The sequence below is a fragment of the Pseudophryne corroboree genome, chromosome 2 (genome assembly GCF_028390025.1).
Source record: "Pseudophryne corroboree isolate aPseCor3 chromosome 2, aPseCor3.hap2, whole genome shotgun sequence".
NCBI lineage: Eukaryota > Metazoa > Chordata > Amphibia > Anura > Myobatrachidae > Pseudophryne > Pseudophryne corroboree.
This window is the reverse complement of record NC_086445.1, coordinates 104,610,580-104,636,931: the sequence shown is the minus strand read 5'-3', so window position 1 is coordinate 104,636,931 and position 26,352 is coordinate 104,610,580. Positions and strand designations below refer to the sequence as shown.

General features: G+C 44.3%; 1 protein-coding gene across 1 annotated transcript in view; it reads left to right on the top strand.

The window, feature by feature from the left end:
• The first annotated feature begins 647 nt into the window (after nt 1–647).
• LOC135001428 (hydroperoxide isomerase ALOXE3-like) overlaps nt 648–26,352 on the top strand; it is a 122,900-nt gene continuing 97,195 nt past the window's right edge. Inside the window, exons 1-3 of the mRNA XM_063951581.1 lie at nt 648–794; nt 25,534–25,738; nt 26,265–26,346. Coding sequence (XP_063807651.1) covers nt 648–794; nt 25,534–25,738; nt 26,265–26,346 — 434 coding nt within the window. The remainder of the gene's footprint in view (nt 795–25,533; nt 25,739–26,264; nt 26,347–26,352) is intronic.

Sequence of the window (26,352 nt, the reverse complement as noted above, 5' to 3'; positions counted from 1 at the left end):
TCTCCTATGGCCAGATGTATGTTACCTGTTCCAGAATCAGCTCCTCTGAATCAGCTCCTGACTATTCTACAGCCCGAAGGAAAGACTAAAAATGTAGTTTACAAGGAAGTCCTTCAAAACTAAAGTGGCTTGCCAATATATATATATATATATATATATATATATATATATATATATATATATATATATCAGAAGCAGGGGGTTGGTGGCACTCACAACAATTCAATATAGAAATCAGAAAGAGGCAAACAACCTTATGTCTCAACGTTTCAATTGCATTCTGAAATTTTCGTCAGGAGTTGATTACAACAAAGCAGAAGAAAACAACTTACCTATATAGAGCCATCACCAATCACCAAGTGTGCACAATTCTCCTACCCCCTGCTTCTGTTATCTGATGCATAGGAAGGCACCTGGCCCGTTGTCTACCTGCAGTTTGGTGAGTGCCGAATACTTGGAGGATATATATATATATATATATATATATATATATATATGTATATTTGTATTTTAGTAATTTGTTGATTTTATTCATATATAATCACAATTGTTATTTTCCATGGTATAAAAGAAGTGTCAGTCTGTGATGTTACTGACTGGTCTTGTTTCTTCCACAGCTGCTTTTGTGAGGATCATTGCCTAAAGACATGGTGACCTACAAGATTAAAATTGCAACCGGGACTGACCTGAGTGCTGGTACCTGTGTACAAGTCTCCATTGTTCTTGTGGGAGAGGAGGGGGAAAGTGCTAAACATCAATTGCCCCATAAGTGGAGCAACTTCATACGTGGTGCAGTAAGTATCTTAGGAGAGTCACAATGATATCTATAAATGTTACTGCTTACTACAGAATAGATTATATAAGGTTATCCTTCTACAATTACAGAAAGTAGATATTCATTCACTAATAGGATGAAGACCATTAAAGCACAAACTTTCAATTTACATATAAAAAAAAAACATTACATTCTATCCCAATATAGCAATGTTACAGTGTACTCAAAATCTATGAGTAACTTTTTACAAACTGAGGTAGTGCTTGCTTTGGAGCACAGGTAAGATTTAGCCAACCTGAAAATGAAGTCTTCATCCCCCTGATGGAGTCGTGACTGGATGAAACACGTAGATACACAGGGTCAGGGATGTAATCAGAACTTTGGGGGTGAAGGGACCTCTGTCCTAATGATTCTTGAGAGTCACCTCTACACAACAGTTATTCATTTTATGCCCCATAATAGTGCCCTAGTTCATTTTCTGTAACATAGTAGTGCCCTACTTAATATTATTCCCCATAGTAGTGCCCTAGATTATTTTATGAATCATCGTAGTGCCCTAGTTTACATTATGTCACAATGTAGGGTTGCCAGTACACATTACGCCATACAGTATCCCCAATTCACATTATGACATACAGTACAGTGTCCCCAGTTCATGTTATGCCACATTACAATACACTCCAGTTCATATTGTACCACATTACAGTGGCCTACAGTTCAAGTTATGCCACATTAAAGTGCCCCTTTACCATTATAACATCCACTACACACTCCTCTCAAATGTAATGTCACACAATTCAGGCAAAGGGCCAGACCCAGTTGCTTAGCAGTCAATTCTGGGAAATTGGTATGCAACCTTATAATCTGGGTCTACTAGACCCCGTCTAAGCCTCTGGGCCCCATAGCAATGGCACACTTTGCACCCACTATAATTACGCCCTTGTATACAGTATTTAGAAGTGGAGAGGCCTGATCCTTTAAAAAAAAAGTCTTTGACTGATACAGAATGCATCAGAGTATAGTCCTATAAATACTGCTACTCATATAGTGAAGCAAAAACAGGAGATCACTGGATAGTAATCTATACTGGGTACTGTTCCTCCCCCACCACTCCCCTTGTACAATAGGGAATTTTGAGTAAATTGCTTGGAGCATATTAATGGAGAAAAGATTCAGGAATGAACTCACATACTAATCAAGTGGGCAGTTGCTACTGTAGATGTGCGCCGACTCCTGTGTTTTGGTTTTGGATTTGGATCTATAATAACTCCGTGTTTTGGTTTTGGATCTGTATTGTTTTTTTAAAAAATGGCTGAAAACTGCAAAAATCATTTTGGGCATTTTTTGTTTCTACAGTATTAACTTCCATAACATTCTTTTCCAGTCACTTCTAGTCCATTATGACCACTTCACAATATTGCTTTCACTGAGTTTAGACTAAAGGCTGCAGCAAGCTGGCGACAGCAGCAGCACAAACACACAGCAGTTTATAGATGTGTCCTTATATGTTGTTGCTGTATACTCTGGCATTGCCGCAATGCATATGCATGGCAGCCTCCTAACTCCATTGAGTGCCCAATGTCTGCAGCTATTAGCAGGAGTGCTTATGCACACTTCCACTGCTACCGCCAACCTTCCCCCTGCTATAGTAATGGGTAGTGGGAGTACTCGATACTGTATTTGGCTCCCCCCACTCATTACTTTTTTCTGCTAGAGGGAGTCATATGCCACGCTGTGCTGTATCGCGGGCAACAATCTAAGAGGACACATCTGTTTAGCACATCTATTAAACATTAACACACAGCAGTGGCAGAGAAGAAAAGTGGTGCAAGATGGAATTGTTCTTGGGCTCTCCCACCCACCATTATGTTGGATATTAAAGACATGCACAGTTTAAAAAACAAAGCACTACAGCGACAGGGACTACCACTTTTGTAGCTGAAGTGCTTGGTTTGTTTGGGCCCCCATGAAGCACACTACCAATGGGCTTAAGGCAGCTAACCTGTCTACAGTTGGAAGAGGTGTCATTCTACTCATCCAATTCCTCACCCACATCAGTGTTTACATCATCTGCACACAATGTTAATTCATCCCCACTGCAATCCATCATTACAGAAGTCTCTGCACTTTGATGTAGTTGCCAGTAGTGTTCTTCCGCATGGAATTTCCAGTTCATTTTGATGAACATAATCTTTTCCATATTTTGAGGAAGTAACCTCCGATCACTGACAAGGATCTCAGCTGCGCTGATAACTCTGAGTACACACTGGATAGTGGGCAGCTTAAATAATGCAAAGCCAGGTTATACAAGAGCCTCCAAATTGCCTTTCTTTTTTTGTATAGTCTGTTTATATTGAGAGAATGAAGATGTACATATCAGAGCATAAGCAAAAAAGGCAGTCGTCGTGGCATGTATACAAAGATAGCATTACTCGACTCAGTGAGTAATAGAAATAACATATACATTCAAAACAAGAAAATATATAAAAATTTGCAAGTTCAGTATACAATCAACATCCGACGTAATGCCATTGAAAATTGAATGTACATCAATTAGAAAAATAAAATTAGTTTAAAGAAAGGGATGGGGAAGAAGAGGTTTAAAGAAGGATCAGAAGAAAGAAAGGTTACCAAACCTGGGAGGCCTACTGTGGGGATCTAATATGAGCATTTTAAGATACATCCCCTGAATTCACTACTGTTGTTAATAAAACAAAATCGGCATATGCCAATGAAGATTTATAATTTAGCCAGGAAAGTCATATGGCAATGAATTCAGACAATCCCTTGAGGTCAGAAGGATATCATCCATGTTCATATAGAAGTTAATTCTAGTAAACCATAACCTTTGGGTAGGAGGGGTAGTGGCTCTCCAGAGGGAAGGGCTAATTGGGCAAGCGGCATTACTCAGGTGGCAAAGTAGAGACATTTTGTAATTTGACAATTACATTTTGGAATGGTTCAACAGCCAAAAGGCTGGAGTGTCAGGGACAGAAGTTTGAAGTATATCTTGTGAGATCACAATAACAGGATTCCAAAAGGAATGGATTAATGGGCAGTTCCACCAAATATGCAAGAGAGAGCCTATAATATTTTGGCATCTACAACATTTGTCAGACACATTAGGGTACATAGCATCGAAAAGGGAATGCGGTCTGTACCATCTCATTAAAATTTTATATTGAGTTTCTCTCACTTGTACACAAATGCAGTTTCAGTGAGTTTTGAGGAAAATAGCTTCCCATTCTTTTGTCTGGGAATGAAACATCTAAATCTTTTTCCCAAGCTAAGATAAAGGAAGGGGGTGTCATGGAGGAGGGATTCTGCAGCAACTTATATAAAGCAGAAATTGTATGAGTAGGGTTACAGGGGGCTATACAAAGCCTCTCAAATGGTATCAATTCTCTAGAGGCTTGAAAGGCTCTACCGCCCAAATTCAAGGAATGTCTAATCTGCAGGTATTTCCAGAAATCAGAATGCGGAATTTCCCATTTTGATCTAATATCAGAGAATTGTTTAACCCCTAGTGAAGTCACCAGCTGGCCGACTCTGAAGAGACCCTCCACCGTCCATGTACGAAAGCGGGAAAGCATAAAATCAGGTGTAAATCCATGTTAGCTAGGAAAGAGGTCAAAGGGCCAAGTATTGTATAGAAGAAACATGCGGCCAATGTTGTGCTACCTTCCATAAGGAAAGAGTAGGAGAAATAGTTGGGTGAACAAAGGGGAGCTTAGGGAGCCAGGGGAAGATTTCAGAATATTGCTGCATATACAGAGCTTCCAACTCCACCCACTATTTAGTTTCCCATCTCCTGGTCCAATCCAAAATTCTGTTAAGTGATATTGTGTGATAATACATTTTTATGTCTGGCAGTTGAAAACCACCACCTCTAACAGGTCTCGCAAGAACAGATCGGTTCACCTGGGACCTTTTGCAGAACTATATCAATTGCGGTGTTAGCAGTTGTATGGACCAGAACCAGGAATCTGGAACCCCAACCGGCAAAGTTTGAAGTACATATAAGCGTTTAGGAAGGGTGTTCATCTTTATGACATTCAACCTACCCAGCCAAGAGAGTTGCTTAAAATGCCACCAGCTATAATCAGTCCTCAGTATCTGGAGAAGCGGCGAATAATTTAGAGAAATTAGACGAGTTAAGTCGCTAGGCAGTTGAACGCCTAAGTACAGTATGTGATATGGGAAGATTTCCAAATGAAAAGGAAGGAACGTTTAAGGTTGCTCACCATGGTGGGAGGGGCAGAGATGTTTAAAGGACAGGACTTTGACATGTTAACTTTAAAATTCGAGAATTTACTAAAAGTGTCCAGTTCACTCATAAAATGGGGCAAAGAGGAGATGGGGGATGTGACTATCGCCAATAAATCATCTGCAAACATTGCTAGTTTATATTCCCTGTCTCCAATGTAGAAACCGGAGATAGAATCGTTAGACCTAATAGCCCTAGCCAGGGCTTCAGTGCAAAGGATGAAGATCAAAGGGGAAAGGGGGCATACCTGTCTCGTTCTATCAGTTATGGAGAAAGATTCGGAAAGGGAACCAGGGCTGTTGGCAGTGTATAAAGGGCCATGATCCTACTAAGAGCCCGTGGACCCAAATTGATGTGCTCCAGTATTGACTTCATAAGACCTCAACCAATTCTATCGAATGTCTTTTCGGCATCGGTAGACAATAGAACAGTGGCAGTTCCACCACGAGAAGCTAGATGGATTAAATTCAGCACCTTAATGGTGTTATCTTTTGCCTCCCGACCAGGGAAAAATCCCACCTGATCGTTATGTATAAGGGAGGGGAGAAATTAATTGAATCTATTTGCCATCAACTTTGCAAAGAGTTTGACATCTACGTTGAGGAGAAAAATGGGTCTGTAGCTAGATCGCACCGAGGGGTCTTTGCCCTGTTTGAGGATCACAGTGTCTGCAGATATAGAGTTAAAAGCGTGAAGGGGCCAGAGTGTCCTTGAACATTTTGTAATAGACAATAGGGAATCCATCCGGGCCTGGACTTTTGCCGGAGGAGGCAGAGGTGATAGCCTGTTCCACCTCCTGCAAAGTAAAGGTCCTTTCCAGTGTCTCTCTGTCGGAAGGAGGAAGGGTGGAAAAAGAAACCTTTTCCAAGTAGGCTTTCATTCGGAGAGCATCTTGAACAAGGTCAGCATTCGATGTGAGTTTATGCAAGTTATTAAGGGCAATATAATAGTGCTTAAAACAGGCCACTATTTCGGGAGTCTTAAAGCATAGGGAGCCTTTATTGTCTTTCATAGACCCAATAAATGAGGCTGCTCTTTGGGCTTGCAGCACCTGAGCTAAGAGACGACCTGGCTTGTTACCTCATTGATAATATTTAGAGCTACATTTATGGAGAGAAAGTTTAGTACTATCACTGAAGGTTTTATTCAATTGGGCTCTCGCCTTTGTCAACACTATATGGTCATCTCTGTACAGGGATGATTTATGCTGGGTCTCAAGAGAGTGATTTTTTTTGTAGCAAACAGGCTAAATGAGCCATTCTTTGTTTCTTCATATAAGATCCCAGTTGGATAAATTTACCTCGCAAAGTGCACTTATGTGCCTCCCATAGGATTACCTGTGATATATCAGCAGTATCGTTGATAGCAAAATATTCGGATAACGTCTTTTCGACCTCAACTCTGCAGTACTTATCCTGTAATAAAGATTCATTAAGATGCCAGGTTCATTGACCTGGGGAGGGAAAGGGAGCTGACAGTGTCATAGATACAGGGGCGTGGTCCGATCATTTTATTGAACCAATTGACGATTCAACAAGAGAAGGAAGGTGTCCATGGCTAAGAAACAGATAGTCAAGATGCAAGTAAGCCCGATGCGGGTTAGAGTAGAAAGAGTAGTCACTCCCAGATGGGTGAAGGACCCACAAAGAGTCAGCCAGCTGGAGCTCATGGAAGATCCTCTTAACTTGACAATATTTTTGTTGAGAGGCTTTAGGGATATTAGAAGAGGAGTCTAGAGAAGGTCAATGGTCCAATTCAAATCCCCCCAAAACTACAATACAGAGAAGAAGAGGTTCCAATTGGAGGAGATTGGAGTGAAAAAAAAAAGACGCCTGGCCCTGATTAGGGGTGTATACACATACAAATGTATAAGAACACAGAAAAATTCTACAATTAACTTTAAGCACCCTACCCAGGACCGGTTTGTGAACAGAAACATTAGATACCGGGAGATTCCTAGAAAACAATATGGACACACCCTTAGACTTACTATCTGGATTATTACAATAAAAGGTCAAGGGGAGTCTACAATTGGTCAGTGATGGACTGCGAGCAGCAATCCTAAAATGCGTCTCTTGGACGAGAGCAATATCGACCATATCAGACCATACTGACCTAAGCAGAGCGGACCTCTTCTCCGGAATGTTCAGTCTGCACCATGGGTAGCATTATCACCCGGACCCTTGTGTGTAGCACACAGATTGCTCCAAGTCTCCCAGCCGGCAGCTGCTCTACAGAAGGGCCCTGCCTCCTATCCCGTACTGCTGCCTCAGTCTGTCCGCAACCTCCGACGGGAGGCCGCAGCTGTGGCTCACTGCATGGAGCTTTCCATGAGCAGCACAGGCAGCACAAACACTGTCCCGGGTCACAGGCAATCTTACCGGGAGCTTGACAGAGACCCACAGAGGCACACAGGTAGGGAAGCTTCACTCCACCACGCACCTCCCCAAAGTCCTTGGCGTGATGGTAGAAACTGAGGTCACAGCTTGGCGTGGGCAGGTAGGCTGCAACCTGCAGGGACTGGTAAACCCATCCCCCAGCTACTCAACTCCAACCCACAGGTGGCTGGTGTTTAGGCTGGGCAGGGGCAGATGTTAAAGTGGGCAAAAGCGTGTCTAGGCAAGGGTAATGTATGATTTTTTTGCTGGAGCTCTCTCCGGACACAGCTGTCTCTCCTGCTAGCCAAGCCCCCCCCCCCAAAAAAAAATAAAAAAATAAAAAAATTGCCTTTCTTTTCTTCCAGTACTTAAAGGGATTTTGTGACATGCCACAAATTTTGGGCAATTCTTTTAGACCCAGCTAGATGTAAAAATGTTGTGGAAGCAGCAGTTAGCAGAGATCCTGAAAGAGGAGACATTGTTGTATCATTTACCACTTCAGCTGATGACTTGCTCACCAGGAGCTCTTTACATCTCTTAAGATATTTGTCAGCTGGAAAGAAAGACATGACATTGACTTAAACTTAGGATCAAGCACGGTCGCCAAAATGTAGTGATCCAATTTCAATATATTGACAACCCTTGGATCCCGGCGAAGTGAATAATGGACTTGATCTACAAATCCAACATACTTACTGGAATCGCTTAATTTCATCTCCTCCTTCACTTTCTTGAGTTGCTATTGCAAAAGTCTAATTTGGGAAATCACCTGACTAAAGCTGGCAGTGTCTGAGCTCACTTTACAGGTGAATACTTTGAATGATTTCAGCACCTTGCAGAACATGGAAAGTATTCTCCACTGTGCTGGAGTAAGGTACATTTCTCTAACGTCCTTGAGGATGCTGGGACTCCGTAAGGACCATGGGGAATAGACGGGCTCCGCAGGAGATAGGGCACTTTAAGAAAGCTTTGGATTCTGGGTGTGCACTGGCTCCTCCCTCTATGACCCTCCCCAGACCTCAGTTTTACACTGTGCCCAGAGCAGGATGGGTGCACTGCAGAGAGCTCTCCAGAGTTCTCTGCCTAGAAGCATTTTTGTTTGGATTTTTTCTTTCTACTTTTTCACAGGGAGCACTGCTGGCAACAGGCTCCCTGCATCGAGGGACTGAGGAGAGAGGAGCAGACCTTCTTGTCAAAGATAGGCTCCGCTTCCTCGGCTACTGGACACCATTAGCTCCAGAGGGGGTGAACGCAGGTTCTTACTGGGCGTCCACCCCCGGAGCCGCGCCGCCGTTCTCCTCACAGAGCTAGAAGTACAGAAGACAGAAGTCGTCAGGCGGCAGAAGCCTTCAGCTTCACTGAGGCAACGCACAGCACTGCAGCTGTGCGTCATTGCTCCCATACACCTCACACACTCCGGTCACAGTAAGGGTGCAGGGCGCAGGGGGGGGGTGCCCTGGGCAGCAATATAAACCTCTGCAAAACGACTATATACATGTACAGGTGGGCTCTGTACATGTATATAAAAGAGCCCCTGCCATATTTTACTAAGTTTGAGCGGGACAGAAGCCCGCCGCGGAGGGGGCGGGGCTTCTCCCTCAGCACTCACCAGCGCCATTTTCTCTCCTCAGCACTGCTGAGAGGAAGCTCCCCGGACTCTCCCCTGCTTACACACGGTGAAAAGGTGCTTAAAAGGGAGGGGGGGCACATAATTGGCGGTTTACATATTATCAGCACTACTGGGGTAAAAAACATTTTGTGTTGGTCTCCAGGGTCATTGCGCTGGGGTGTGTGCTGGCATACTCTCTCTCTGTCTCTCCAAAGGGCCTTGACAGGGATACTGTCTTCAGAAAGGGGTTCCCTGTGTGTGTGAAGTGTGTCGGTACGCATGTGTCGACATGTTTGACGAGGAAGGCTCGCTTAATGTGGAGGGGGAGTGTTTGAATGTCAGGTCGCCGTCGGCAACGCCAACACCGGAATGGGTGGATATGCTGAATGTCTTGAATGCAAATGTCAATCTCTTGCATAAAAGGTTAGACAAGGCAGAAGCTAGGGATCAGTCAGGTAGCCAGTCCATGCCTGTCCCTGTGGCGCCAGGCCCTTCGGGGTCTCAGAAGCGCACCATATCCCAGATCGATGACACAGATACCGACACAGATACTGACTCTAGTGTCGACTATGAAGAGGCAAAATTACAGCCGAGGGTGGCAAAAGGTATTCGGTACATGATTATTGCCATGAAAGAGGTTTTGCATATTACTGAGGAACCCCCTGTCCCTGACACGAGGGTACACATGTATAAAGAGAAAAAGCCTGAAGTCACTTTTCCATCCTCATTTGAATTAAGTGAATTATGCGAAAAGGCTTGAGAATCTCCGGATAGGAGACCACAAGTTCCCAAAAGGATTCTTATGGCGTATCCTTTTCCACAAACTGATAGGATACGCTGGGAATCTTCGCCTAAAGTAGACAAGGCGCTGACACGCTTGTCCAAAAAGGTGGCACTGCCTTCTCAGGATACGGCTTCCGTCAAGGAACCTGCTGATCGCAGGCAGGAAATTACCTTGAAGCACATTTACACTCATTCAGGTACTATTGCTAGACCGGCTATGGCGTCGGCCTGGGTTTGTAGTGTGGTTGTGGCATGGGCAGATTCCTTATCTGCGGAGATTGACACCTTAGATAGGGATGCCATTCAAATGACCATAGAGCATATCAGAGATGCTGCCTTGTATATGAGAGATGCTCAGAGAGACATTTGTTTATTAAGCTCCAGAATAAATGCTATGTCTATTTCTGCTAGGCGGTTCTTGTGGACCCGGCAGTGGACGGGAGATGCCGAATCAAAGCGGCATATGGAGTCCTTGCCCTACAAGGGGGAGGAGTTGTTTGGAGAAGGCCTCTCGGACCTTGTCTCTACGGCTACGGCTGGTAAGTCGAATTTCTTACCTTATGTCCCCCCGCAGCATACAAAGAAGGCCCTGCATTATCAAATGCAGTCCTTTCGTTCCAATAAAAACAAGAAGGTGCGGGGATCGTCCTTTGTTACCAGAGGGAAAGGCAGGGGAAAGAAGCTGCACACAGCTAGTTCCCAAGAACAGAAGTCCTCCCCTGCATCGGCAAAGTCCACCGCATGACGCTGGGGCTTCCCGGGGGGAGGCAGATCTGGTGGGGGCTCGTCTTCGGTTTTTCAGCCACGTCTGGGTTCACTCGCAGGTGGATCCCTGGGCATTAGAGATTGTTTCTCAGGGATACAGTCTGGAATTCGAAGACTTGCCTCCTCACCGGTTTTTCAAATCGGCTCTGCCGGCTTCCCTGTCAGAGAGGGAGTTAGTGTTGGCATCAATCCAAAAATTGTATATTCAACAGGTGATTGTCACAGTTCCTCATCTCCAGCAGGGAGAAGGATATTACTCAACCCTGTTTGTGGTCCCGAAACCGGACGGTTCGGTCAGACCCATTTTAAACCTCAAAGATCTGAACTTGTACTTGAAGAGGTTCAAGTTCAAAATGGAATCACTCAGGGCGGTCATCGCCAGCCTGGAGGGGGGGGGAATTGGATGGTGTCCCTGGACATAAAGGATGCATACCTTCATGTTCCGATATTCCACCCTCATCAGGCGTTCCTGAGATTTGCAGTGCAGGACTGTCACTACCAATTTCACCAAGGTAATGGCGGAAATTATGGTGCTCCTGCGCAGGCAAGGGGTCACAATTATCCCATACTTGGACGATCTCCTCATAAAAGCGAGATCTCGGGAGAAGTTGCTGGACAGCGTGTCTCCGTCCATGAAGACGTTGCAGATACACGGCTGGATTCTCAATATACCGAAGTCCCAGCTAGTTCCTACAACGCGTCTGACATTTTTGGGCCTGATTCTAGACACAGACCAGAAAAAGGTTTTTCTTCCGATCGAAAAGGTTCAGGAACTCATGGCCATGGTCAGGAACCTATTGAAACCAAAGAAGGTTTCAGTGCATCAGTGCACGCGGGTCCTGGGTAAGATGGTGGCTTCATACGAGGCCACCCCGTTTGGCAGATTCCATGCAAGGACTTTTCAATGGGACCTCTTGGACAAGTGGTCTGGGTCCCATTTACAAATGCATCAAAGGATCACCCTGTCTCCCAGGACCAGGGTATCTCTCCTGTGGTGGCTGAACAGTGCTCACTTACTAGAGGGTCGCAGGTTCGGCATTCAGGACTGGGTCCTGGTGACCACGGACGCAAGCCTCCGAGGCTGGGGATCAGTAACACTGGGAAGAAATTTCCAAGGTCTCTGGACAAACCTGGAGACTTGTCTCTACATCAACGTCCTGGAGTTGAGGGCCATATACAACGCCCTGCGTCAAGCGGAGAACTGGCTTCGGAGAAAACCGGTTTTGATTCAGTCAGATAATGTCACGGCAGTGGCTCATATAAACCGCCAAGGCGGAATAAGGAGCAGAGTGGCCATGGCAGAAGCGACCAGGATTCTACGCTGGGCGGAAGGCCATGTAACCGCGCTGTCAGCAGTGTTCATCCCAGGGGTCGACAACTGGGAGGCGGACTTCCTCAGCAGGCACGACCTGCATCCGGGAGAGTGGGGACTTCATCAAGAAGTCTTTGCACAGATCACGGATCGGTGGGGACTGCCTCAAATAGACATGATGGCGTCCCATCTCAACAAAAAGCTAAAGCGGTATTGCGCCAGGTCAAGGGACCCTCAGGCAGTAGCGATAGACGCTCTGGTGACACCTTGGGTGTTCAGATCGGTCTATGTGTTTCCTCCTCTTCCTCTCATACCCAAGGTCTTGAGAATAATACGAAGAAGCGGGGTCAGAACAATCCTCATTGTTCCAGATTGGCCACGGAGGACTTGGTATCCGGAGCTGCAAGAGTTGCTCGCAGAAGATCCGTGGCCTCTTCCTCTAAGGCAGGACCTGCTGCGGCAGGGGCCCTGTCTGTTCCAAGACTTACCGCGGCTGCGTTTGACGGCATGGCGGTTGAACGCCGGATCTAGCGGAAAAAGGAATTCCGGAGGAAGTCATTCCTACCCTGATCAAGGCTAGGAAAGACGTGACGTTGAAACATTATCACCGTATATGGCGGAAGTATGTTTGTTGGTGTGAGGCCAGAGCTGCTCCTACGGAGGAGTTCCATTTGGGCCGTCTGCTTCACTTCCTTCAAACAGGAGTGACTCTGGGCCTAAAATTAGGGTCCATAAAGGTCCAGATTTCGGCCTTATCCATTTTCTTTCAAAGAGAATTAGCCTCTATTCCTGAGGTGCAGACTTTTGTGAAGGGGGTGCTGCATATTCAGCCTCCCTTTGTGCTTCCGGTGGCGCCTTGGGATCTTAACGTGGTGTTACGTTTCCTCAAGTCACCTTGGTTTGAACCACTCAAAACTGTGGAGTTGAAATACCTCACGTGGAAAGTGGTCATGTTGTTGGCATTAGCTTCGGCAAGACGTGTTTCCGAATTGGCGGCTTTATCACATAAAAGCCCATACTTGTTTTTTCACGTGGATAGGGCAGAGTTGAGGACTCGTCCTCATTTTCTGCCAAAAGTGGTCTCATCTTTTCATGTGAACCAACCTATTGTCGTGCCTGTGGCTACACGGGACTTGGAGGATTCCGAGTCCCTGGATGTAGTCAGGGCTTTGAAGATTTATGTGACCAGAACGGCTCGGATCAGGAAGACTGAAGCTTTGTTTGTTCTGTATGCGGCCAACAAGGTTGGTGCTCCTGCTTCAAAGCAGACTATTGCTCGCTGGATCTGTAACACGATTCAGCAGGCGCATTCTACGGCAGGATTGCCGTTACCGAAATCGGTTAAGGCCCACTCCACTAGGAAAGTGGGCTCTTCTTGGGCGGCTGCCCGAGGGGTCTCGGCATTACAGTTGTGCCGAGCGGCTACTTGGTCGGGGTCAAACACCTTTGCAAAGTTCTATAAGTTTGATACCCTGGCTGAGGAGGACCTTCTGTTTGCTCAATCGGTGCTGCAGAGTCATCCGCACTCTCCCGCCCGTTTGGGAGATTTGGTATAATCCCCATGGTCCTTACGGAGTCCCAGCATCCTCAAGGACGTTAGAGAAAATAAGATTTTACTTACCGGTAAATCTATTTCTCGTAGTCCGTAGAGGATGCTGGGCGCCCGTCCCAAGTGCGGACTTCTTCTGCAAGACTTGTATATAGTTATTGCTTACTTAAGGGTTATGTTATAGTTGTCGGTTGAACCGTGGCTATGTTGTTGTTCATACTGTTAACTGGGTAGTTTATTACAAGTTGTACGGTGTGATTGGTGTGGCTGGTATGGATCTTGCCCTTAGATTTACAAAAATCCTTCCTCGTACTGTCCATCTCCTCTGGGCACAGTTTCCCTAACTGAGGTCTGGGGGAGGGTCATAGAGGGAGGAGCCAGTGCACACCCAGAATCCAAAGCTTTCTTAAAGTGCCCTATCTCCTGCGGAGCCCGTCTATTCCCCATGGTCCTTACGGAGTCCCAGCATCCTCTACGGACTACGAGAAATAGATTTACCGGTAAGTAAAATCTTATTTTCTCTTCCTTTCGTAATGTCAGGGCCTATTGAAGCATATACAGGGTGGTATTCCACATTGTTACCACCTCTAGTTGCAGTTGATGGCAGGGCAAATTAAACTTCTTTTGCAGGTGCTGCAATTTCCTGCATGCCCACAGACAGCATCTCCTGCACGCCCCTATCATTTTTTAAAAGCCCTGTACCACTAATTTGATCATGAGAGCAAAACAGGGGATGTGTTGGAATTTATCCAGCTGTAATGCTCTCACAATATATGTGGTGTTATCAGATATCACAAATCCTGAGGAGACTCCAAGTGGGGTAAGCCATGTTTCTATGACATCCCTTCGTTTTTCAAAGAAGTTGTCAGCGGTACGCTTCTTATTGAATCCGGTGATACAGAGTAGCCTGCCTCTGAATGAGCTGGCATTGTTTGTTGGATACTGCTTCTGCTGCTGAAGACAATTAACCCACCCAATGGGCTGTCACAGTCATGCAATATTTAGTTTGCCCACTACCACTTGTCCACATATCTGTAGTTAAGTTGACAGTGTGTACAATGGCATTTTGTAGGCAAATAATTAATTTTATTTAACGTCCTCGTCCAGCCGAGGAATGGCTTTTCGGCTAAAATTGAACCAAGATAGAATTTGATATCAGGGACACAAGACCTCAATTAGCTGTGTAAAACACACTGCATTAATGGTTGATATTGGATGCAGATCTAATACTAACATAACCATGATGGCTATGATCCATGAGTGATCCGCTGTGTGACTGGGTGAGACCTGTCATACTTGCTTCCCCTTGCAAAGGATTGTTTCACAGTCAATTGATTCTTTACAATACTACTAGTAGTCTTCTTGGTCCTCTTCTAGGATGAAGAACTACCCTCAGGAGCAGCAGGCCTAGCACTCAAGGATTCTTCTGAGGAATCCTGGAATAGGGAAGTCACCTAGCCTTCACAAATTGAATGCAGGACTACCTCTGATGATTTCTGAGGATATTGAGGATGAAGGTGTTGGCAGTGGAGATTGAGGGTGCTGGGATCTAGTTGAGAGAAGGAAACTAACTGATGCTGGATTGCTTGTTGTTATTGCTTTACACTAGCTTTTGATGTTATCAATAACTTGTCATGACGTAACAGGGTGGAGGCTGCTACATGATTAACGTCCCTACCTCTACTTACTGTGGTTCCACAAAGGCTACAGATGGCTTGTCAAATGTTGTCAGGAATTTGGTAAAAATAATTCCACACATCCGAGGTGGATTTGTTGGTCCTATGGCTAGGCATGACAATGGTCATCTTGTCATGGCCAAAAGCTGCTTCCCATGGTACCTGACTTACACAAACATCCTCAATAGCCTCATTAGCACCAACATTAGCTACACAAATTTCCATCTCATCTGTTTGCAATTCCTCAGTGTCATCCTCAATTTCTGTGTCATCAGCTTTACTTCTGCTGTTCATCCCCACATTTGCAACGAGAGCAGAAATGGTGGAAGGTGGCTTCTCTTCGAGTACAATATCAGAAAATTTTAGGCTCACACATAGCACTATTGAACACACTTATACTCCCCTCAAGAATATGTGACATTTCTGTTTCTGACAAGGTGGGTTGAGGGAATCACTCCAGGAAAGGCATTAACTCGGAAGGCGTACAACTAATTTGTGATGTAGCTATTTCCTGAAGTCCTGTATAACCCCAAAACTTCTGCACACGTTTTTATGGCCAGTTCATACTGTCATGGCTACTAGGCCTCCCTGTGTGTGCGTGTGCAAAAGGTACATGAAATGAGGTTATACGGAGGCAAATGGAATGTATAAAGATTTCTAGATGCACAATAACAGGATCCATAGGTATAAATTGCATTGTCATCAACAGATAAGAGACCAGGAATGTAAGCAAGTAGCTGGGAAAATGCAGGATACCAGAGTGCCGGGAAAATGCAGGCCAGCTACTCTGTTACTTGGAATTACCTTGAGTAGACCATTAGCGAAGTGCTGGGAGAATGCAGGCCAGCTATGCAGGATAGCAGGTTACTGGGAGAATGCAGGTCAGCTATGCAGGATACCTGAGTACTGGGAGAATGCAGGCCAGCTACTCAGTAGTCCATTAGCGATGAGCTGGGAGAATGAAAGCCAGCTATGCAGGATAGCAAAATACTGGGAGAATGCAGGCCAGCTACTCAGTAGTCCATTAGCAATGAGCTGGGAGAATGCAGGCCAGCTATGTATGATAGCAGAGTACTGGGAGAATGCAGGCCAGCTACACAGTAGTCCATTAGCGATAAGCTGAGAGACCACAGCGTTGCAGTCTCAAAGGTAGACTTGATGAACTGGCATAGAAGTGCTTGTGAGCAGGGGATAAGTAGCAGCTTCCCAGGTGCAAACCACAGATGCACATAACTAGGTAATGAACCCTTTAGTGGAAACTGCTAAACAGACCAGGAGGCAGAGAATGACACCTAGAGGCAGAAAGGAGATATGGCACGGATCATGACAACTTGACTCAATTAGTCGAGGACCCAACTAGTGGTAAAACTATTCTGGACCTAGTTATTACCAATATTGTGGACATTATATCATTCACTGAAGTTGGGGAGACCTTGGGAAACAGTGACCACTATATGATCACATTCGACATCAGTTTCAAGAAGCATAGCTATAAGGGAACAACTAAAACATTTAACTTTAGAAAAGCTAACTTCAATATGCTGAGACAGGCACTAAACGACATTGACTGGGAAGTTTTGTTTCATGGTAAAGACACAAGGAAAATGTGGGTAGCTTTAAAAGGGTTTATTGATAGCAATATTCACAAATTCATTCCCATGAGCAGTAAACGCAGAAGTACTAAACATAAGCCAATGTGGCTTAATAAGGAGGTCAAAGAAGCAATGGTTAAAAAGAGATGTGCTTTCAAAACATTTAAATCTAATGAAGGGGAGGAGTCATTCCAGCATTATAAGGAATGCAATAAAAAATGCAAAAAAGTAATAAGGGCAGCTAAAATTGTAAATGAAAAGCAAATCACTATAGAGAGTAAAACCAATCCTAAAAAGTTTTCTAAATACATAAACAGTAAATGGTTAAAGAAGGAGAACATAGGCAAGAAGGAGAACATAGGCCCATTAAAAGATGAATTGGGAGCTTTGATAAACGATGATAAAATAAAAGCTGAAATACGGAACAATTTTTTCCCCTCAGTATTCACCAGGGAGTATCAGACGGTGAAAGTAGTGCATAACGATAGTGAAGGTAATGACTCTTGACTTGATGCTTGTTTAAGTGAGGAAGTAGTCCTGAAGAGACTAAGCAACATAAAGATTAATAAATCACCGGGCCCAGATGGTTTGCATCCGAGGGTTATTATGGAGCTTAGGTCCCATCTAGCAAAACCCCTATACTTAATTTTCCATAGTTCAATTACATCAGGCATGGTACCAAAGGAAGTAGTGCCTTTATTTAAAAAGGGAAATAAAAATAATCCTGGTAACTATAGACCAATTAGTTTAACCTCTGTAGTGGGTAAAATATTGTATGGTATTTTGAGGGATAGCATAGAGGATTATCTGCAGGTTAATAAGATTATTAGCAAAAGTCAGCATGGGTTTGTAAGGGACAGATGATATCAAACTAACTTAATTAGCTTCTACGAGGAAGTGAGCGAGAATCTTGACCACGGAAAAGCAGTGGATGGGGTGTATTTAGATTTTGCAAAAGCCTTCGATACAGTGCCTCACAGTAGACTGATCATAAAATTAAGGGAACTTGGCCTAGGATATACTATTTGTACATGGATAGGTAATTGGCTGGATAACAGAGTACAACGAGTAGTGGTCAACAGGATGTTCTCCAGCTGGGCACCAGTAGTCAGCGGAATACCACAAGGGTCCGTACTTGGAATGCTACTGTTCAATATATTTATCAATGATCTAGGAATAGGCCTGGAAAGCACAGTGTCAATCTTTGCAGATTATACTAGACTGTGTAAAGTAATTAAGTCAGAAAGTGGTGTGTAGTCTCTACAGAATTACTTATTTAAACTTGAACCCTGGGCGTCTAAATGGGGATTGAGGTTCAATATAGAAAAATGCAAAGTTATGCATTTTGGGACAAAAAACACACATGCAGCCTACACTCTAAATGGGGAATATATAGGGGAAACTGTGGTGGAAAAAGATTATTATTATTATTTTTTTTGGGGGGGGGCTCATAGATAATAGGCTTAATAACAGTACACAATGTCAAAATGCAGCAAAAAAGGCAAGTACAGTGCTTGCGTTCATAAAGCGGGGCATTGAGCAAGGGACAAGGATGTAATACATCCTGTCACTGTACAAATTATTGGTACGTCCACGTCTTGAATATTGTGTTCAATTTTGGGCACCATATTATAAAAAAGATATTGGGAACTAGAAAGAGTTCAAAGGCGAGCTACTAAATTGATTAAAGGGTTAGAGACACTGGAGTACGAGGAAAGGCTTACTAGGTTAAATATATATGTATACACTAGAAAAGAGGCATCTAAGAAGAGACATTATTAATATCTTCAAATATGTAAAGGGTCATTACAAGGAGTTATCAGGGGATTTGTTTATTAAAAGAACTCTGTATAGGATAGGAGGAGAGAAAATTCTGTACACAACGTAGGAAAGGGTTCTTCAAGGTGAGCACAATAAAGATTTGAAACTCACTGCCGGAGAAGGTAATAATGGCAGACTCTGTAAATGCATTTAAAAATGGATTGGACAAATTTTTAACTGGAAAAGTATCCAGGGATATAGCATTTAACATAGTGACATTAATATCTGGGAGTGGTAAGAATCATAGTTGTCAATTGGTAATAAACCATTACTTCAGCAGGTGCATTATAAATATGAACAGCTTAACACAGAATACAGGTTGAACCCGATGGGCATTTTGCCTCTTTTCAACCTCACAAACTATGTAACTATGAAAGAGGAGGCTCCACCCACAATTTGCACGCCCCCTACAAGTGCTGGGAGGAGCACTGCCAGTCCAGTTGCTGATATTGAGATTGAGGATGTCACTGTAAACGTACACCAGGATGAGGAGGATATAGGTGTAGCTGGCGCTGAGGAGGCAGTTGACGATGAGGATTCTGATGGTGATGTGGTTTGTTTGAATAAGGCACCAGTGGAGACAGTTGTTGTCCATGGGATGATAAAGCCCATTGTCATGCCTGGCCAAAATACCAAAAAAGCCACCTCTTCGGTGTGGAATTATTTCTCAACAAATCCGGACAACAGATGTAAAGCCGTGTGTTGCCTTTGTCAATCTGTAATAAGTAGCAGAAAGGACGTTAACCACCTAGGAACATCCTCCCTTATACGTCACCTGCAGCTCATTCATCAGAAGTCATTGTTAAGTTCATAAACTTTGGTTAAGAGCATAAGCAGTCCACTGACACCTAAATCCCTTCTTCCTGTTGTACCAAAGCTCATGCAAGCCACACCACCAACTCCCTCAACGTCAATTTCCTCCTTAGTCAGGAATGTAAGTAGTCCTGCAGGCCATGTCACTGGCATGACTGACAAGTCCTCTCCTAACCGGGAATTCCTCCAGAGGATCCTTGAGTAGTATCCCTACTGCCGCTGCTGTTGTTGCTACTGGGAGTCGATGGTCATCCCAGAGGGGAAGTCGGAAGACCACTTGTACTACTTCAACTAAGCAATTGACTGTCCAACATTCCTTTGCGAGGAAGATGAAATATGACAGCAGTCACCCTGTTGCAAAACGGATTACTGAGGCCATAACAACTATGCTGGTGTTAGACATGCGTCCGGTATCCGCCATTAGTGCAGTAGGATTTAGACAGTTGATGGACGTACTGTGTCCCTGGTACCAAATCCCGTCTTGATTTCACTTCACTAGGCAAGCAATTCCCGGACTGTACAGGGACATTAAGAAAAGTGTCCTCAGTGTCATGAAAAATGCAGACATGTGTACAAGTGGAGCAGGGTAAACTAAAGACTACATGACTGTGACAGCCCACTGGGTAGATGTATTGCCTCCAGCAACAACAGCAACAGCACCAGTAGCAGCATCTCACAAACGCCAACTCGTTGCTATGCAGGCAACGCTGTGTATCACCCGTTTCCATAAGAGGCACATCACTGGCAACCTTTTACGGAAACTGAGGGACATCATCGCACAATGGCTTACCCCACTTAGACTCTCCTGGGGTTTTGTGATATCTGACTATGTCACCAAAATTTTGCGTGCATTACAACTGGGCAAATTCCAGCACCGCCCATGTTTTGCACATAAAATTAATTTGGTAGTGCAGTTTTTTTTTGTAAAATTACACGGGTTTACTGGAGATGCTGTCGGTGGCCCGAAAAATTGCGGGCCACTTTTGACATTCTGCCACTGCGTGCAGAAGACTGGAGCACCAGCAAACACTCCTGAACCAGCCCTGCCATAAACTGAAGCAAGAGATGGTAACAAGGTGGAATTCAACACGCTATATGCTTCAGAGGATGGAGGAGCAGCAAAAGGCCATTCAAGCCTATACATCCACCTACAATATAGGCAAAGGAGGGGGAATGCACCTGACTGAAGAGCAGTGGAGAATGATTTCTGTCTTGTGCAAGGTTCTCCAACCCTTGAACTTGCCACACGTGAAGTCAGTTCAGACACTGCTAGCTTGAGTCAGGTCATTCCCCTCATCAGGCTTTTGCAGAAGCAGCTGGAGAAATTGAAGGAGGAGCAAAGACGGAGCGATTCCGCTAAGTATGTGGGACTTGTGGATGGGGCCCTTCATTCGCTTTGCCAGGATTCAAGGGTGGTCAATCTGTTAAAATCAGAGCACTACATTTTGGCCACCGTGCTCGATCCTAGGTTTAAAGCCTACATTGTATCTCTCTTTCTGGCAGACACAAGTCTGCAGAGGTTCAAAGACCTGCTGGTGAGAAAATTGTCAACTCAGGCGGAACATGACCTGTCAACAGCTCCTTCTTCATTTTATCCCGAGACTGAGACTGCAAGGGAAAGGATAACATTTCTGAGCCCACCTGCTGGCGCTGATGCAGGACAGTCAGGAGCAAGTGTCGACATCCGGTCTGGACTGAAGGACCTGCCAACAATTACTGGCATGTCTACTGTCACTGCATATGATGCTGTTACCATTGAAAGAATGGTGGAGGATTCTATCAGTGACAGCATTCAAGTAGGCATGTCAGACAGTCGGTATGTATGCTGGCAGGAAAAAAAAGGCAATTTGGAGGCCTTTGCACAAACTGGCTTTATTTTACCTAAGTTGCCCTTCCTCCAGTGTGTACTCAGAAAGAGTGTTTAATGCAGCCGGTAACCTTGTCAGCGATTGGCGTAGGAGGTTACTTCTACAAAATGTGGAAAAGATGATCATCAAAATTAATTATAAATTCCTCCAGGAAGACCTTTACCAGCAATTGCCTCCAGAAAGTATACAGGAACCTGTGATGGTGGCTTCCAGTGGGGATGAATTAATACTCTGTGAGGATGAGGACATACACACTGAAAGGGGTGAGGAATTGGAGGATGAGGACGACATCTTGCCTCTGTAGAGCCAGTTTGTGCAATGAGAGATGAATTGCTTCTTTTTTGGTGGGGGGATTAATTGCTTCTTTTTTTGTTGGGGCCCAAACATACCAATCATATCAGCCACAGTCGTGTGGCAGACCCTGTTGCTGAAAGGACTGGTTTGTTAAAGTGTGCATGTCCTGTTTATACAACATAAGGGTGGGTGGCAGGGTGCAAGGACAATTCCATCTTGCACCTCTTTTTTTTTTCTCTGCATGATGTGCTCTTTGGGGCCTAGTTTTTAAAACTGCCATCCTGTCTGCCACTGCAGTGCCACTCCTAGATGGGCCACATGTTTGTTCTGCCCACTTGTGTTGCTTAGCATAGTCATCCAGCGACCTTGTGCGCCTCTTTTGTTTCTTTGCATTATGTGCTGTTTGGGGCCTAGTTTTTAAAACTGCGCTCCTGTTTGCCACTGCAGTGCCACTCCTATATGGGCTAAGTGTTTGTGCCGCCCACTTGTGTCGCTTAGCTTAGTCATCCAGCGACCTCGGTGCAACCTTTGGCCTAAAATCAATATTGGGAGGTGTTCAGAATAGACTGGAAATTAGTGGAAATTAATGTTATTGAGGTTAATAATACCATATGATAAAAATTACCCCCATATTCTGTGATTTTAGCTGTTTTTATATTTTTTCCAAAAATCATCCAGATCCAAAACCAAAACCCGATGGGTGGTTTTGGCAAAACCAATCCAGATCCAAAACACGAGTGGGGATCCAGATCCAAAACCAAAACACAAAACATGAAAAGTGTCCGCCGCACATCTCGAGTTACAATAAATATATTTTCACTTATATTTCCACCCCCAGACTGCTCTTACCCTATGTAATCTGCTATGGGCTGCCCTGTCCATTTGTTGCAGCAGCAGTGGGAGCTGTTGGTAGTTTCATACCTCCCAACATGACCCTCTCCAGGAGGGACACAATGCTCTGCTTCTGGGCTTTTTTCTTAATTTGTGATTGCCAGAACCTGTTTTGAACAGGTAAATGAATAAAGAAAGGTGTTTCAGCACAGGTGATGGCAATCATAAATTAAGAGGGAAGTCCAGGAGCAGAGCGTTCTGTCCCTCCTGGAGAGGGTCATGTTGGGAGGTATGTAGTTTCCCTCCTCAGTCTGAGCATGTCAGCCTCAGGGCAGACCATAGTGCATTATTGATACTGCCCCTAGACTTCTGTTACCATTAAAATCCACTATGGCATACCTCCCAACATGACCCTCCCCAGGAGTAGTGATGAGCGGGTTCGGTTTCTCGGAAACCGAACCCCCCCGAACTTCACCCATTTTACACGGGTCAGAGGCAGGTTCGAACCTTCCCGCCTTGCTCGGCTAACCCGAGCGCGCCCGAACGTCATCATCCCGCTGTCGGATTCTTGCGAGATTCGGATTCTATATAAGCAGCCGCGCGTCGCCGCCATTTTCACTCGTGCATTGGAGATGATAGGGAGAGGACGTGGCTGGCGTCCTCTCCGTTTATTGTTGAACTTGATTGCTTTATTGCTTAATTGTGGGGAGGACTGGGGAGCAGCTGTTAGGAGGAGTACAGTGCAGAGTTTTGCTGATCAGTGACCACCAGTTTTATCCGTTCTCTGCCTGAAAAAAACGCTCCATATCTGTGCTCAGTGTGCTGCATAATATATCTGTGCTCACACTGCTTAATTGTGGGGACTGCGGAGCAGCTGTATTATATAGCAGGAGTACAGTGCAGAGTTTTGCTGACAGTGACCACCAGTATACGTTGTCTGCCTGAAAAACACTCCATATCTGTGCTCAGTGTGCTGCTTTATTGTGGGGACTGGGGACCACCAGTATAATTAATATTATATAGGAGGAGTACAGTGCAGAGTTTTGCAGACCAGTGACCACCAGTATACTATATATAGCAGTACGATACGGAAGGCCACTGCTGTGCCTACCTCTAAGTATATTATCCATCTACATTCTATACCTTTGGTGCATTTTAGTTTTGCAATTTGCTGACACAGTGACCACCAGTATACTATATATAGCAGTACGATACGGAAGGCCACTGCTGTGCCTACCTCTGTGTCGTCATTAAGTATACTATCCATCTACATTCTATACCTGTGGTGCATTTTAGTTTTGCAGTTTGCTGACACAGTGACCACCAGTATACTATAATATAGCAGTACGATATGGAAGGCCACTGCTGTGCCTACCTCTGTGTCGTCATTAGGTATACTATCCATCTCCATTCTATACCTGTGGTGCATTTTAGTTTTGCAGTTTGCTGACACAGTGACCACCAGTATACTATATATAGCAGTACGATACGGAAGGCCACTGCTGTGCCTACCTCTGTGTCGTCATTAAGTATACTATCCATCTACATTCTATACCTGTGGTGCATTTTAGTTTTGCAGTTTGCTGACACAGTGACCACCAGTATACTATATATAGCAGTACGATACGGAAGGCCACTGCTGTGCCTACCTCTGTGTCGTCATTAAGTATACTATCCATCTACATTCTATACCTGTGGTGCATTTTAGTATTGCAGTTTGCTGACACAGTGACCACCACTATACTATATATAGCAGTACGATACGGAAGGCCACTGCTGTGCCTACCTCTGTGTCGTCATTAAGTATACTATCCATCTACATTCTATACCTGTGGTGCATTTTAGTTTTGCAGTTTGCTGACACAGTGACCACCAGTATACTATATATAGCAGTACGATACGGAAGGCCACTGCTGTGCCTACCTCTTTGTCGTCATTAAGTATACTATCCATCTACATTCTATACCTGTGGTGCATTTTAGTTTTGCAGTTTGCTGACACAGTGACCACCAATATACTATATATAGCAGTACGATACGGAAGGCCACTGCTGTGCCTACCTCTGTGTCGTCATTAAGTATACTATCCATCTACATTCTATACCTGTGGTGCATTTTAGTTTTGCAGTTTGCTGACACAGTGACCACCAGTATACTATATATAGCAGTACGATACGGAAGGCCACTGCTGTGCCTACCTCTGTGTCGTCATTAAGTATACTATCCATCTACATTCTATACCTGTGGTGCGCCTCTTTTTGTCTTTGCATCATGTGCTGTTTGGGGACAATTTTTTTGAAGTGCCATCCTGCCTGACACTGCAGTGCCACTTCTAGATGGGCCAGGTGTTTGTGTCGGCCACTTGTGTCGCTTAGCTTAGCCATCCAGCGACCTCGGTGCAAATTGTAGGACTAAAAATAATATTGTGAGGTGTGAGGTGTTCAGAATAGACTGGAAATGAGTGGAAATTATGGTAATTGAGGTTAATAATACTATGGGATCAAAATGACCCCCAAATTCTATGATTTAAGCTGTTTTTTAGGGTTTTTTGAAAAAAACATCCGAATCCAAAACACACCCGAATCTGACAAAAAAAATTCGGTGAGGTTTTGCCAAAACGCGTCCGAATCCAAAACACGGCCGCGGAACCGAATCCAAAACCAAAACACAAAACACGAAAAATGTCCGATGCACATCACTACCCAGGAGTGACAAAATGCTCTGCTTCTGGACTTTCCTCTTAATCTATGATTGCCATTACCTGTATTGAACAGGTTAAATGATAAGAAAGGTGCTTCCCCACAGGTGATGACTTTCATAAATTAAGAGGGAAGTCCAGGAGCAGAGCATTCTGTCCCTCTTAGAGAGGGTCACGTTGGGAGGTGTGCTATGGTTTGCATCCATCGCAGAAGTGGGAGTCATTGGTAGATCCCCCATTCCCACTAAGCATGCCAGTCCAGGGCAGACCAGTGCATTATTATATAGATACAAATATGATCTGTAATTATATTACTGTTATATTCTGTAGAAATAGAATGATGCAACTTTCAGATTTCTAGTAAAGCTGTCAAGCAATGTATTACCTAACTGAGCATATGTGGTTGTAAATTCTCTTTTTCCTACATACTGTATGTTCAAGGTGCAAATGTGTCTGATTTGCATGAACCCCTCAGTTTCTCAGACACCACTCTGCTTTTCCAGGTGACTGATTTTGAAGTTGACACTGAGAAAGATCTTGGAGAGCTCCTGCTGGTCCGGCTGTCCATAGAGAAATACAGGACTTTTAATGTGGATAATTGGCAATGCCGCTATGTTGATGTGACCAGTCCCAGTGGTCAGCTCTACCAGTTTCCTTTCTATAAGTGGATATGTGGTCCAACGACTGTGGAGATCCCAGAGGGGAAGGGTATGATGAAGATTTCATAGCTGTAGTTTATTCGTATTGGCTAATGCTGCCTGGGTTATCATGACATGCCAATGCGAGTGGTACTGTACATGATATAATACTTTATATAGCATTTTAAATGTATTACAAGTGGAATAAAAAGGTATTTTGCTATCTAAAGTGTCATGTTATATACCAAAATAGTGGAGGGCAGATAACAGGAAGATACGCGTTTTTCTCAAGGACCATGATTTTTTTGATTTTTTTGTTATGTGACCTGGATACAGCTAGAGATCTGGCTATACTCAATGCATTATAAACCCCCTACAAACTATATAAAATCAATATTAGCATACAGTGCTAAACATTATATGGGTAATAATTAGAGTGCACTTGTACTCTATTTAGGAAGGACCATGGGTGGACTTTCTCTTATGGAGTCACATAGCTCAACTGTCCACATGCTTAATATCAACCCCTAATCACCAGGTTCACTACAGTATAAAATAGAGGGTATTGTTATAGTATGACCTGTTCTCTGTTTCAGGCGTCATATTATCTGGGAATACTCCCCCTGTTCTCCAGCAACAACGGAAAGAGGAACTGGAGAGGCAGAGATCTACACACAAGTGAGT